Source organism: Entelurus aequoreus, linkage group LG06 (assembly GCF_033978785.1).
Source record: "Entelurus aequoreus isolate RoL-2023_Sb linkage group LG06, RoL_Eaeq_v1.1, whole genome shotgun sequence".
NCBI classification, from domain to species: domain Eukaryota; kingdom Metazoa; phylum Chordata; class Actinopteri; order Syngnathiformes; family Syngnathidae; genus Entelurus; species Entelurus aequoreus.
In genome coordinates this window covers 38,930,442-38,946,544 of record NC_084736.1, presented here as the reverse complement: position 1 = coordinate 38,946,544, position 16,103 = coordinate 38,930,442, and the positions used below count along the sequence as shown (strand labels likewise).

Genomic DNA, 16,103 nt, shown 5'->3' with positions numbered 1-16,103 from the left:
CAAATGGCCGATTAATCACACAAAGGAGTTTGCTTCGTTTAAAATCAGTGGTACCTCAACTTGCGAGTATTTTAAGATACGAGCTGTCCCTCTGATTTGTTATGCCTGAAGTTAAAAGCATAATTTTGAGTTACGAGCCTCTGCATGGCTAGTTGGTGTCGTGATTGTCGGAACAAACCGCCGCTAAACACCTGGTCTTACTCGGTAGCATTAGCTTGCAGCTAGAGATCGACATAACTTTGTTTTCCAATCACGAGAACAGAGAGAATGAGTGTGAATGAGAGTGCTGAGAAAAAGTGGATTATGTCAATTGAATTAAAGAATTATCAAAAATATGGCGGACTCGGCGAGACAGAGCGTTGCGATGCTACCGTCGTCGGTAGTCTGGGCACCAGTCAATTCCAATACTCCTTCTCCGCCCTTGTTTTTGCCCTCGCTTCTTGGTTTTGCGCGTTCGCATCAATCAAGATGCGTTCGAATGATTCGTCAGGTAGGAAGCGAAGTGAGCTCGCAGACGTCCCTACACTATCGAGTGCGAGGAGAAAGATGGCTGACCAGAAACCCAGAGAAGCGTACAAATGTAAGTAATAAGCACAACTTTTGCGGCTTCGCTCAAAAAAACTACGTTACTATGCAACCAATAATGGCTCAGTCGCAGATTTCGAGTTGGGGATGTTTAACTGACCAACTCTAGGTCACCAGTGCACAGTGTGCAAAAGTATATACAGTGCAAAAATTGGTAAATAAAAAAACTAATTAAGCATTTACAAAATGCAGCAATGAAAAAAATCTTCTGCCATTCAACAATCACCAATTTTGTACTTGTGGAGGTTGGCGTGGCCTGCGGGCCTGCAACGGAACTGGGTGTGCCAGGACCGGCCTCGAAGACAGCGACAGGTGCGTAGGTGGGCCTTGTCATCTAACCACCTGTCGCCCTGAATAAGCAGCAGCCGGGAGGAGAGAGGTTGTTGGAGCTGGAGGGGAGCTGGAGGGGAGCAGGAGTGAGAGCGAGAGCGTGACGGTCACGGACAAAAGACAATTGCTGGAAAGCAACCCGCTGAACTATACCAAATAAAACTGTATTGTAACCCTGATCCGGGCTCTCATGTCGGTGCTTGGTGGTCCAAAGAACCCCCTGGAGGGCAACCTCCACAGTACTATTCTCCAACTCTCCACAACCAACTTGCTTACCTACTCCCACCCCGATTGAATGAACAGTCTCCCTTAAATAGTCCAAGCCCCTCCCTCGGGCATACCACTGACAGGGGAAAAAGGTGAAAAAACAAGCTTGTACCCTTAATTAATGTACATATCTAGATAATAGACAATATTTAATGCTAAACATTATCCAATATATATCTATATATCCATTACATCATAGGGTGAAACTAAATATTTAGCAACTCCATGAATAAATAATAAGTCCACCTTAAGACTACTTGGTCTGGTCCACTGGTCACATGATCTCCGCAAAGCGCGTTTATATGGCGTCATCTGAACGTGCAGCGTCCTTTTGACTGACTCCACATGACGCCATGACCACAGACTAAAGCTCGGTGAGTCTCTCTTGTGTGCGTGCTTGGGTCTCGCGTGTCTCGCCACTCAAAATGTTATCTTCTCCAAGTCACTGACATTGACATTACCAATGGTATTCGTAATAACGACACTCGTGGTTTTAGTCAGACTGCAAACCTTTGCTACTGCAAGTAAATATTGGCTTCCAACACAAATACACAATAAAACACTTGCATATTTCGCCCAGAACTTTGTTTGCTAAACAGTCTTTTTCTTAATAAAAACAGGTGAAAAAATGTTTATAAACGAGTGCAAGCAAAGCCAAACATCGCGTGCGACGGCATCTTGGAAATAAACAAATCTCTGCCTTACGTTACTGCTGGCAAGCGACGAGGGTTGATGGGGCGTCGCATTGGTGACATCCACAACTGCCACAACACGTTAATTTATCGTCATTCAAATATTACAATTATATGATAAAAAAAATTGGTAGAAAAATGACACCATAATAGTCGAATTAAAAGTAACATAACTACAAACTTAACCAATGTGAACATGCTAGATTTAAGCAAAAAAAAAAAATAGAACAAACAACAAATGTAGAAACACATTTTTATCACATCGGGCATCCAACAAATTGCGAGCGTTGCACGGAACTCTAACTAAAATGGTGACGGTGAAGTTGACTTAAGTCTTTGCATTTTACCATTTCGTTATTTTATCCGTTGAGTGCATAATTGACAATGAAAGAAAATATTGTGCTGCCAGCCACAACAGGAGCAGGTGATTGCTTACACCGGCGCTGATTGGAGTCGCGGCAGCCAATCCAGAGGGCGCTTAATGTCAGCTGACACGTCATCTTTAAACAGTGTGATGTGGGTTACACTGGAATTGCTATGGCGACATCCAGTGGACCCATTTAGAACAGCAGTTTCTTTCATAAAAACATTGCAGCTCATTTTTATACTTGGCAAACTCCTCTTGCGGGCCGGATTAAACCTGAGGACCGCGGGCTGTACGTGTGACACCCCTGTGCTAGAGGCAATGGGGAGGGTCAAGTAGAAGAAGGGAGGTTGAGGTGGGGGAATTCGAATTGAGCTCTAGTCTCAAATCAAGGTTGCGTCGTCTTCTCAGCACTTTTCCCTCATACTCACTTTCTCAAAGTTTTGTCCATCCTTAGCTATAAGCTAATACTCATGAGTAAGACCGGATGTTTCCAGGGGATCTTACAGGGTTCACTGTGATATTCGCCACTGTAGTATCTGCTAATCTAAAAAATAACATGTTTTGCATATGGCGAAAGAGTACAATCCCCCTGGAGCAAGTGGACAGCCACTTTTTTGTAAGCTGGTTTCCATCATTACATGTGACATCTGCTTAGGTGTGACAAGGCTAAGTAAATATGTCTGTTTCTCCGGACAGGTCGCCACGATTAACACATAATGCTGAGAGAAGGTCAACGGATGTTCGGGGACACTCACACACAAAGGAACATGCCCATATACTGTATGGGCCTGACATAGTCAGTTTCAGAGTTCAGAACTCAAAGACCTAAGATGACAAGGTTTCAGGCTCCAAGGACTAGTTGCCTGGCTGCTCAAATAGAGATCTTGTGGCTAGACATCCTCTTGCTATGGTGCTCGCTAGTGATGGGTCCGGCAACACAGATGCATCGGCGCATGCGTCGAGCTCATAGAGCGATACCCTGTGTCGGTGCGCGTACCGCTTTTAGAAAGTCACGTGTCCGATCATGAGCTGCTTTGGTCACGTGACCGATACGCGAACTGTATCGCACTGACGCCTCCTCTGTGCCCTGTGAGCAACGTTCCCTCTAAGGTGCGCGCCTGCGCAATTGCGCACTGCTCAAGCGTCCTCTGTGCACCCTGTGCGCCGCACAGCAATAATATGCCGCGCACCAAATCAAACCCATCTAAAATGTAAACAAAATAAACACATTTATTCTGTGTAATTTTGAAATGCAACTTTGAGTGACAATGACAACAAGCGGCGTTCGTCAACAACACGCATACCACTAAGCCACTGGTGCGTTTATGGCCACACAAAAAGTCGGACAACTCAAACACCACACAAAGTTACACTATGACTCCTCAGTCGTACGTGTGCTTATTTTTCTGTAATTTATTATTAATGTTAATTTATTGATATTAATCATGGAATGCTGTTACTAGAGAAAGTTACAGGAATGACAGCGTGGCGAAGTTGGTAGAGTGGCCGTGCCAGCATTTGGAGGGTTGCTGGTTAATGGGGTTCAATCCCCATCTTCTACCATTGTAGTCACGATACATGTTCACATTATTTATTGACTGTATCTAAAAAAGATAAAAATATATTTTTATTTAAATGAAGATATGAAATAATCCAAATGAAATACAATGACTTGGTTTATATTATTGTATATACTAGGTCAGGGGTCACCAACCTTTTTGAAACCAAGAGCTACTTCTTGGGTACTGATTAATGCGAAGGGCTACCAGTTTGATACACACTTAAATAAATTGCCAGAAGTAGCCAATTTGCTCAATTTACCTTTAACTCAATGTTATTATTAATAATTAATGATATTTATCTTTGTGGAAACACTGATCATCTTAATGATTTCTCACAATAAATAAATATAGAAACAGATAAATATCAATGTGCAACACTTTATTTTTATATTTTCTCTAAGTGCACATTTTTCAAATTGAACATTTTCAAACGATCACTTCTAAGACAGTCTTGTGAAATCACAATATCCCATTTTAACTAGCTAGCCACTAACATTTTTTAACAAATCATGAATTACTTTGCACCATGTTTGTACAAATAATAACTCATGTAAAATACAAAAGTCAACTCTCAAATGTTTTAATAAATCATGTCACACTTTGAACTGGACACCAAATCTGGTATCTGTTTCTTTGTCAGTTAGTGAAGACCAAGTCTTTAAAATATTTTCTTGGATTTTCAAATTCTATTTGAGTTTTGTCTCTCTTAGAATTAAAAATGTCGAGCAAAGCGAGACCAGCTTGCTAGTAAATAAATAAACTTTAAAAAATAGAGGCAGCTCACTGGTAAGTGCTGCTATTTGAGCTATTTTTAGAACAGGCCAGCGGGCTACTCATCTGGTCCTTACGGGCTACCTGGTGCCCGCGGGCACCGCGTTGGTGACCCCTGTACTAGGTCATAAAATCAGTGTCAGTTGAGTCGGTCCATAGGTTGCCTGTAGGGATTTTTAATGTCCAGCAGATGTCAGTATTTAGTGACACAATATCGACACAGTATCAATACAGTTTTGCAATGTGTCGAAACGCTTCATGACGCCTCATCAACCCATCACTAGTGCTCGCTGATGATAAATTACCCCCCCCTCCACACCCCCCCTCACACTTCCGCCCGGGAGAAGGCGGTAAGGCCAACAGTACGCGGGGATGCTTTTATCTCCAAGTTTTGTTTGCAACTTAAAACATTCGGACAGCTCTTAAGTCGAGGTACCATTGCAATAAAGTGCAGATATCAGAGAATACCCACGCTGTCAGGACAATGGAGGAGGAGCTTGCTCTCTCTTCTGAGCAAACCGGCAACAGACTGGATGGTTTTAGCAGGTCTACTGGATTGACCTGGGATCTGATGAACACAACACGAGGTGAGGAGAGTCCAGGTTTGTGTGTTGATGCAGAATTGACAGACTGGATCAGAGAAAACACCCACGGGTGTCATTTTGCCTACGCTGGGGACTGAAAATAGATCTTGCAGGAGACTTCTGCTGTTTCTCCGGATTCTTCTTAGTGAGTCCCTCCGGTATGACTCCATGACGTCGCGTCAAGCCAACTGGTACATGCAGACGAGGGACAAGAAGAAACAGAAACCCAATCAGCTGCATCTCAGGAAGGAAATATTTGATACAACGACACACATTTGCTGAATCTACAATTTTTAGAATGATCTTCGCTGCTTCCCTGTTGTGCTAAGTATTGGTGACCCGGGTTAAAACTGGTTCTGTGCAGTCAAACTACCAGGTGCGCTCAATTAGGGTCACTGAGCAGATTGGTTTTATCAAGTCCAGATGCACTTTTTTTTTTCATACTCATACCACTAACTTGTTCATATTTACTCCTTAATTGTAGGCAAGAAAGACTACAACAAAGTTCCAGTCGTCCAGTTCCATGATGAAATCAGCGATCTCTTTGCCATTTTTTTTTTTTACTTTTTACTTTTTAAACACCATGGCGATTGTTGCGCGACCTTTTTCCTCTCAGGGAATAAAACACACTGGTCATTCCCAAGTTCTTTTGGATGACATATATGTTGAGTAAAAAGGACCACCGAGACAGAAGAGTACTTGGCCAAGTTTTACTAAAGCTTTAGGAGACCAGCCCTTACAACGCAACAATAGCATCAGCAAGCGAGGTCTAAACTCAAACAAAAATAGTCAGCTTATGTAGCGCGAAAACAGCCCCTCCCGCCCAGAAAGAAATGCAGCTGCTACTTCAAAACAGACAAGGAACTGGCCAAAACAGCTCTGTGAGCCGACAAACAGGAGCCCTTAAGACAAAACAAAGAGTTTACTAGCGGACATAAGAAAAAAAAAAATCAAAGAGTTCACATGGGAAAACACTAGCTGCTTCTAACATGACTATGGATTCAGAAAGAACACTTAAACATATATAATTCTCACATGATAAAAACAAGCCTTTTTTTTGCAGCTGGCTTTTGAGGCGGTTTCTTTGAGGCTCTCAAAACATTGTTGTAGCGGCGCTAGTATTTCAGGTGGCTGATAAGGTTTGATGTGTTGGAGCCCGATGCTTTTTGTGCCCCCTTACGAAATGTTTGCGGAACATTTTGTGCAAATAACACACGACACGCCTTCCTCTGAGACAGTGACAGCCATGTTTGTTAGTTCAAGGGAAAGACATGTTGTTTACAGCACAGGCAGGAGAAAAGGAGCACTTGATTTGCTCACCATAACCCACCTACAGGCAGCACAGTACAGGTAATCTCGCTTCATTGGAGCGTTTTTTTGTTTGTTTGTTTTTTCAACTTTGTATGGCGTCATTATGGCTACAATGATTAATCAATTAAATGGATTAATTTGATCAGAAAAAGCTTTGATTTATATTATGTCGCATCACATGTACAAAGATAAGACCTTCTGGAGGAAAGTTCTGTGGTCAGATGAAACAAACATTGAGCCGTTTGGCCACAATACCCAGCAATATGTTTGGAGGAGAAAAGGTGAGGCCTTTAATCCCAGAAACTCTATGCATACCGTCAAGCATGGTGGTGGTAGTATTATGTTTTGGGCCTGTTTTGCTGCCAATGGAACTGGTGCTTTACAGAGAGTAAATGGGACAGTGAAAAAGGAGGATTACCTCCAAATTCTTCAGGACAACCTAAAATCATCAGCTCAGAGGTTGGGTCTTGGGTGCAGTTGGGTGTTCCAACAGGACAATGACCCCAAACACACGTAAAAAGTGGTAAATGAATGGCTAAATCAGGTTATAATTAGGGTTTTAGAATTGCCTTCCCAAAGTCCTGACGTGTGGACAATGCTGAAGAAACAAGTCCATGTCAGAAACCCAACAAATTTAGCTGAACTGCACCAATTTTGTCAAGAGGAGTGGTTACAAACTAAACCAGAAGCTTGCCAGAAGCTTATGGATGGCTACCAAAAGCACCTTATTGCAGTGAAACTTGCCAAGGGACATGTAAGCAAAAATTAACATTGCTGTATGTATACTTTTGACCCAGCAGATTTGCTCACATTTTCAGTAGACCCATAATGAATATTTAAGGAATTAATGTAGGAAATATATATATATATATATATATATATATATATATATATATATATATATATATATATATATATATATATATATATATATATATATATATATATATATATATATATGTAGGAATGTATATACTCTATATTGCCAAAAGTATTTGGCCACCTGCCTTGACTCACATATGAATTTGAAGTGCCGTCCCATTCCTAACCCATAGGGTTCAATATGATGTCGGTCCACCACAATTACAGCTTCAACTCTTCTGGGAAGGCTGTCCACAGTTGCAGAGTGTGTTTATATGAATTTTCCACCATTCTTCCAAAAGTGCATTGGTGAGGTCTCACACTGATGTTGGTAGAGAAGGCCTGGCTCTCAGTCTCCGTTCTAATTCATCCCAAAGGTGTTCTATCGGGTTGATGTCTGGACTCTGTGCAGGCCAGTCAAGTTCATCCACACCAGACTCTGTCATCCATGTATTTATGGACCTTGCTTTGTGCACTGGTGCACAGTCATGTTGGAAGAGGAAGGGGCCCGCTCCAAACTGTTCCCACAAGGTTGGGAGCATGGAATTGTCCAAAATGTTTTGGTATCCTGGAGCATTCAAAGTTCCTTTCACTGGAACTAAGAGGCCAAGCACAACTCCTGAAAAACAACCCCACACCATAATTCCTCCTCCACCAAATTTCACACTTAGCACAATGCAGTCCGAAATGTAGCGTTCTCCTGGCAACCTCCAAACCCAGACTGGTCCATCAGATTGCCAGATGGAAAAGCTTGATTCATCACTCCAGAGAAGGTGTTTCCACTGCTCTAGAGTCCAGTGGTGACGTGCTTTACACCACTGCATCCCACACTTTGCATTGGACTTGCTGATGTATGGCTTAGATGCAGCTGCTTGACAATGGAAACCCATTCCATGAAGCTCTCTGCGTACTGTATGTGGGTTAATTGGAAGGTCACATGAAGTTTGGAGCTCTGTAGGAACTGATTGTGCAGAAAGTTTTTGCACTATGCGCTTCAGCATCCGCTGACCCCTCTCTGTCAGTTTACGTGGCCTACCACTTCGTGGCTGAGTTGCTGTTGTTCCCAAACTCTTCCATTTTCTTATGATAAAGCCGACAGTTGACTTTGGAAGATTTAGGAGCGAGGACATTTCACAACTGGATTTGTTTCCACGCTGGAGATCACTGAGAGCGGCCCATTCTTTCACAAATGTTTGTAGAAACAGTCTCCATGCCTAAGTGCTTGATTTTATGCACCTGTGGCCGGGCCAAGTGATTAGGACACCTGATTCTCATCATTTGGATGGGTGGCCAAATACTTTTGCCAATATAGTGTATATAGGAATGTATATATGTACAAACGTGTGTATATATATATATATATATATATATATATATATATATATATATATATATATATATATATATATATATATATATATATATATATATATATATATATATATATATATATATATATATATATATATATATATATATATATATATATTATTATTATTTATGTACACATTTACATATAAATATATTGTATGAATATATATTCATATAAACATATATATACAGTATATATATATATATATATATTTATATATATATATATATATATATATATATATATATATATATATATATATATATATACATACATATATATATATACATATATATATACAGTATATATATATATATATATATATATATATATATATATATATATATATATATATATATATATATATATATATATACTGTACATATATATATTTGTATATATATATATATATATATATATATATATATATATATATATATATATATATATATATATATATATATATATATATATATATATATATATATATATATATATATATATATATATATATATGTATATTAGGGCTGCGAATCTTTGGGTGTCCCACGATTCGATTCAATATCGATTCTTGGGGTCACTATTCGATTCAAAATCTTTTTTTTCCGATTCAACGCGATTCTCGATTCATTTAACACATAGGATTTCAGCAGGATCTACCCCAGTCTGCTGACATGCAAGCAGAGTAGTAGATTTTTGTAAAAAGCTTTTATAATTGTAAAGGACAATGTTTTGTCAACTGATTGCAATAATGTAAATTTGTTTTAACTATTAAATGAACCAAAAATATGACTTATTTTATCTTTGTGAAAATATTGGACACAGTGTGTTGTCAAGCTTATGAGATGCGATGCAAGTGTAAGCCACTGTGACACTATTGTTCTTTTATTTTATTTTTTTATAAATGTCTAATGATAATGTCAATGAGGGATTTTTAATCACTGCTATGTTGAAATTGTAACTAATATTGATACTGTTGTTGATAATATTCATTTTTGTTTCACTACTTTTGGTTTGTTCTGTGTCGTGTTTGTGTCTCCTCTCAATTGCTCTGTTTATTGCAGTTCTGAGTGTTGCTGGGTCGGGTTTGGTTTTGGAATTGGATTGCATTGTTATGGTATTGCTGTGTATTGCTTTGTTGGATTGATTAATAAAAAAAAAAAGAAAGAAAAAAATAGAAAAAAGAATCGATTCTGAATCGCACAACGTGAGAATCGTGATTCGAATTCGAATCTATTTTTTCCCACACCCCTAATATATATTAAATATATATATATATATATATATATATATATATATATATATATATATATATATATATATATATATATATATATATATATATATATATATATAATATTCACATTATAATCTCTTCAAAGTGTGCATTTTTTGCTAAAATACGGACTTGTGGCCAATTATTCATGTTTACGTTGTTTCTAAAGGGGAACTCTGCTTCACTATACAGATTTTTGATTCACGAACCATGTTCAAGGACCAATTAAGTTCATAAATCGAGGGTCCACCGTATTCATACTTTTTAAATGGAATCACTAATGTCTTGGAAAGTGTGCTGATATTTACCACACTCCCTCGTTGAACTGAGTATTAATCTCTCTCACCAAACAGAAAGCAGCAGGATGGACTGAAATGAACATGACTAACCTGCGACCTCCTCCTATTATTATTATTTGACGCCTCTCATTCAAACATCATAATAATCATGAGAATATAAATGTGGCCAAACAGAGTTAAGATGATCTTTGATTTTCCACTGCGCCGCCATTGTTTCCTCCGGCGGCCCGTTAGTGATTACAGGCTGTAACCCAATCGCTGTCATCTGCTGGGCTGATTGCCTCCATGAGACAGTCGGCTTGCAGTTTGGTGTCTGCCGTACGCACGAGTGCTCCTCAGATGGCCGATACTCAGCAGGAAAAGCGGGATAAGTCACAATCTCCTTTGCAGCCCCGCACTTCCGAACAATTAGTGTGTGAACAGACACTTTGTTGGAGAGTGGAAACCAAAGCAGATGTGCTGCAGCTCAAGATGTACTTTTTATCTTGCATTTTTACAACAAACTATGAAAAATATGTCATTTCAATTCTATCTATATTCTCAAAACGTCATTAAAATTATTTTAGTTTGCTTCTAAACCCGAAGACCAAAGTCAGAGATCCTACCTGTTGTCTTGTCAGGTCCCACCTTGTTAGGCGATGCTACCAGGTCTCTTGTTCTAGTGACACCTGAGATGCTGACACCTTCTCATTTGATCACGCCTGACCTTTAACCTTAGGCGTTTACTTCGAGTCACCATCTGTTGGACTCATAAAAAATGGCCGCACATATTATATTGTACGTAGTTCTGTTGTATTAATTATCCCGGTGCTGTCAATGTTAACGTGATAATGACCAGTCAACGCTAATTTCACGTGTAAAAGAGTGTTTTAAAAAAAGCATAATGTTGAATAAATCAAACAAATTGACCAGTACCATGTTGGGAGGATTAAAACCTTAAAACAGGTCTGTCCAAGGGAGTGGTTCTTAACCATAGGACTGGAGCCCATTGTTGGGCCGCTAAAAATATATCTATATATACATATATATATATATATATATGTTTCCCAGCTGTGGTCCGTAGGGGTCAGTTGTAATACACTTTTCCACCACTTGTGGCAGTATATGACACTCTCAAACAAACAGAAGAAGTCTGGAGCTAAAGCGCAAAAATTATGACTTAAGTGGTGAAGCTGTATTTTTAGTTTTATTGACAGTTTATTCAAAAAACAAATTTATTTATTATTGATTCAGTTAGCACTGCGTTATTGTATGTACATTCATTTTTCATCAGTTGTTGTGAGTTTTTTTTTTTTTTTTTTTTACAGTGTATTTGATTAATATTTATTTTTGTAATCAGCCTGACCTAAGCCTTGATAATAATCTTTGTGATTAACACATGCTTTCATATCATTTGGCAAGGTTTATCCTGTTATCAAGAATAAGTTTACTAATTCAGTCTTAATATTTAAGTGGGCCCCGGGCCCCTCTGTAGCGGAAAAGTTGGGCCTTGAGGTAAAAAAAAAAAAAAAAAAAGGTAACAAAATCCCTGGTCTAAGGTACACTTATTAAAGGTAAATCCAAATGTTTCTGCGATTAATTGCCACTAATTGCAAATTAACTACTGACAATATGCGATTAATGCCGATTAAATATTTAAATCGTTTGACAGCCCTAATTTACTCATGAAAAATTATTGAAATATATAATGTGTAATTAATTAATTACATGCATGCATTGGTATGACTGAAGGCTTTTGTCATGCCTGTTACTTTCTGCAGTTCAGTAACTAAATGAGGAAATACATTGGATTGTCTTTTTTAATATATATATATATATATATATATATATATATATATATATATATATATATATATATATATATATATATATATATATATATATATATATATATATATATATGTATATATATATATATATATATATATATATATATATATATATATATATATATATCTACACACATGTATACATCTATATGTGTATATATATGAATATATACATATATGTATATATAATTGTACGTACACATGTATATACAAAGACATATATATACACATACATATATATATGTATGTATGTATGTATATATATATATATATATATATATATATATATATATATATATATATATATATATATATATATGTATATATATATATTTGTGTATACATAAAAGTGCGTGTATATGTGTGTATATATGTATATGTCTATACATATACACATTCATATTTTTTTTATTGTATTTATTTATCACAAAATTAACACCTCTTCAAACTTCTTATGGTGGGAAAGTGTTATGGCAAAATGTTGAAAAATATATATATAAAATAGCGCATATTACACTTTAGAATGTACATATAGCATGTCTTTGTCTCTTTTAATGTATTTTTTAAATGTTTTTTTATTTGTTGTTTTATGTTTATGTTACCTGCCTGGGGACAACAGATAGAAACTGCAGTGTTGCTATAATCTGGCATATTTACACCTGTATTGTTGCACAGCCCCTATCAAATAAACAATCAAATTAAATAAAACTCATTTTGCATTAAATGTGCAAAACAAAAATCCAAAAACAAGAACATAATCCAAGAATAACATGGACACAAATTCATAAAAACAGACACAGTATTTCAGACCAACAATGTTTTCTTTTTATGAGCTACAAATGTCAGTAATGTCCTATATCCTGCATCCATTGCTGGAGCCTATATCTGCATTCGCATCAAGTTAGTAAAACAGATTTTATTTGGGGGTGAAGATCCGACTTGTACCACTAGAGGGTGACATAAGACCGATCATTACATCACATCAATGACTGATGGCCTTGCAATTTAAAACATAAAACTACAGTAAGTTTTAATGCATCTCCACTGTACAATATGTGCTCTTTTGAACTTCAGACAATATGTTTAATTTGTGCACCTGTACTGACATCTGACACCTGCTCCCAAAATAATCACCTTCCACTTCATGCTTAAATCAATGTAATAGCTAAAGTATCGTTACATAACCCCGGACGTGAATTACTGTCCATTTTCTGAGAGCTGGGAAGTGACAGTTGGGAGAGAAGCAACACTTATTTCACACTTAAGTTATTCATCATCGCCACATGCTCACACACATTTTGCTGCAAGTGGTGTGGCACCATGTCACATTTCATTTTGGTCACACTAGGAATCATTTTGCTGACAGCTGACCTCTACCCTTCCTAAAGCTAGGCCAGCAGGCACAAGACATTGATACAACGTTGATTGTACGTACATGTCCTTTAAAACTGACTTTGAAACAACGCTGCAAAATAGTTGTATTTGTAAATTGAGACAACGTTGACATCTAATGTTGGATCCACGTTGTTGGTTGGGAAATGTTGTCAAAAAGCATGTTTTTTACTCTACATGCCCCTAAAGCTGACCAACACACCGGATTGTAGTCAGCTGGAGGCGTGTCTTAATGAAATTAAACAATGGATGTCCACTAACTTTTTGCAACTCAACGCTAGGAAAACGGAAATGCTGATTATCGGGCCTGCTAGACAACAACATCTATTTAATAATACCACCTTAACATTTGACAGCCAACCAATTACACACCTATTTAATAATACCACCTTAACATTTGACAACCAAAACAATTACACAAGGTGACTCGGTAAAGAATCTGGGTATTATCTTCGACCCAACTCTCTCGTTAGAGTCACACATTAAGAGTGTTACTAAAACGGCGGTCTTTCATCTCCGTAATATCGCTAAAATTTGTTCCATTTTGTCCACTAGCAACGCTGAGATCATTATTCATGCGTTCGTTACGTCTCGTCTCGATTACTGTAACGTATTATTTTCATGTCCCACATCAACCTTAAGAAAGTCGATGACTTCACTATAAAAGTGGGTGACATTGTTATCACCAGGAAAGATGAGGTCACCTAACTAGGTTCCATTCTAGAGGCTAACCTTTCCTGTGATAAAATGGCAACCAAGGTAATCAAAAAGGTTAACCAACGAACGAGATTTCTCTACAGAATCTCCTCTCTGGTCAACAAAAGCACCTTGAGGATTCTGGCGGGAACTCTCGTTCAACCCTTTTTCGATTACGCATGCACCTCCTGGTACCCTAGCACCTCCAAAACCCTCAAATCTAAACTCCAAACATCCCAGAACAAGCTAGTCAGGTTACTTCTGGACCTCCACCCCAGATCACACCTCACTCCTAAGTGGGCTGGCTCAAGGTGGAGGACAGAGTTAAACAACTTGCACTGAGCCTAGTCTATAAAATCCACTACACCTCCCTGATACCAAAGTACATGTCAAACTACTTCCTTAACGTAAATGACCGCCATAACCACAACACCAGGGGGCGCTCCACTAACCACGTTAAACCCAGATTCCGAACTAACAAAGGTCTTAACTCATTCTCTTTCTATGCCACATCAATGTGGAATGCGCTCCCAACAGTTATAAAAGAAAGGGCATCTCTATCCTCCTTCAAAACCGCAATAAAAGTTCACCTCCAGGCAGCTACAACCCTAAACTAACACCCTCCCCGGATTGCTAATAATCAAATGTAAACAATCAAATGCAGATACTTTTTCTTATGCCTTCTGATCTCTCTCTCTCTCTCTCTCTCTCTCTCTCTCTCTCTCTCTCTCTCTCTCTCTCTCTCTCTCTCTCTCTCTCTCTCTCTCTCTCTCTCTTTCTCTCTCTCTATGTCCACTACTTGCTGTCCATATCAATCAATCAATCAATCAATGTTTATTTATATAGCCATCCTACCCCCCCTCCACACCCCTGATTGTAAATAATGTAAATAATTCAATGTGATTATCTTGTGTGATGACTGTATTATGATGATAGTATATATCTGATAGTATATATCTGTATCATCAATCAATTTAAGTGGACCCCGATTTAAACAAGTTGAAAAACGTATTCGGGTGTTACCATTTAGTGGTCAATTGTACGGAATATGTACTTCACTGTGCAACCTATTAATAAAAGTCTCAATCAATCAATCAATGTCTCCCTATGTCTAGCATTAAAAGATTACAGTTGGTACAAAATGCGGCTGCTAGAATTTTGACAAGAACAAGAAAGTTTGATCATATTACGCCTATACTGTATATATCTTTATATACATATATATATTGTATATATATATATATATATATATATATATATATATATATATATATATATATATCTTTATATACATATATATATTGTATATATATATATATATATATATATATATATATATATATATATATATATATATATATATATATATATATATATACCTATATTGTATATACCTTTATATACTTATATATACACCTATACTGTATATACCTTTATATACATATATACCTATATATATATATATATATATATATATATATATATATATATATATACATATACTATATATATACACTACCGTTCAAAAGTTTGGGGTCACATTGAAATGTCCTTATTTTTTAAGGAAAAGCACTGCACTTTTCAATGAAGATAACTTTAAACTAGTCTTAACTTTAAAGAAATACACTCAATACATTGCTAATGTGGTAAATGACTATTCTAGCTGCAAATGTCTGTTTTTTGGTGCAATATCTACATAGGTGTATAGAGGCCCATTTCCAGCAACTATCACTCCAGTGTTCTAATGGTACAATGTGTTTGCTCATTGGCTCAGAAGGCTAATTGATGATTAGAAAACCCTTGTGCAATCATGTTCACACATCTGAAAACAGTTTAGCTCGTTACAGAAGTTACAAAACTGACCTTCCTTTGAGCAGATTGAGTTTCTGGAGCATCACATTTGTTGGGT

General features: G+C 37.3%; 2 protein-coding genes across 4 annotated transcripts in view; one reads left to right on the top strand and one right to left on the bottom strand.

Moving 5' to 3' along the window:
* The window catches only part of LOC133651541 (uncharacterized), a 6,194-nt gene extending 687 nt beyond the window's left edge, over positions 1 to 5,507 (bottom strand). Inside the window, exons 1-2 of one of the 3 annotated variants that reach the window (XM_062049509.1) lie at positions 5,227 to 5,507; positions 5,047 to 5,142 (exon numbers count right to left, since the gene is read on the bottom strand). In XM_062049509.1, coding sequence (XP_061905493.1) covers positions 5,047 to 5,142; positions 5,227 to 5,328 — 198 coding nt within the window. In that variant the 5' untranslated portion in view covers positions 5,329 to 5,507. Of the gene's footprint in view, positions 1 to 5,046 lie in introns of all 3 variants that reach the window. The other 2 variants (XM_062049510.1, XM_062049508.1) reach the window with 2 other exon arrangements.
* The window catches only part of si:ch73-29c22.1 (kelch-like protein 20), a 107,926-nt gene that overhangs the window by 8,757 nt on the left and 83,066 nt on the right, over positions 1 to 16,103 (top strand). The gene's annotated exons all lie outside the window — the stretch shown is intronic.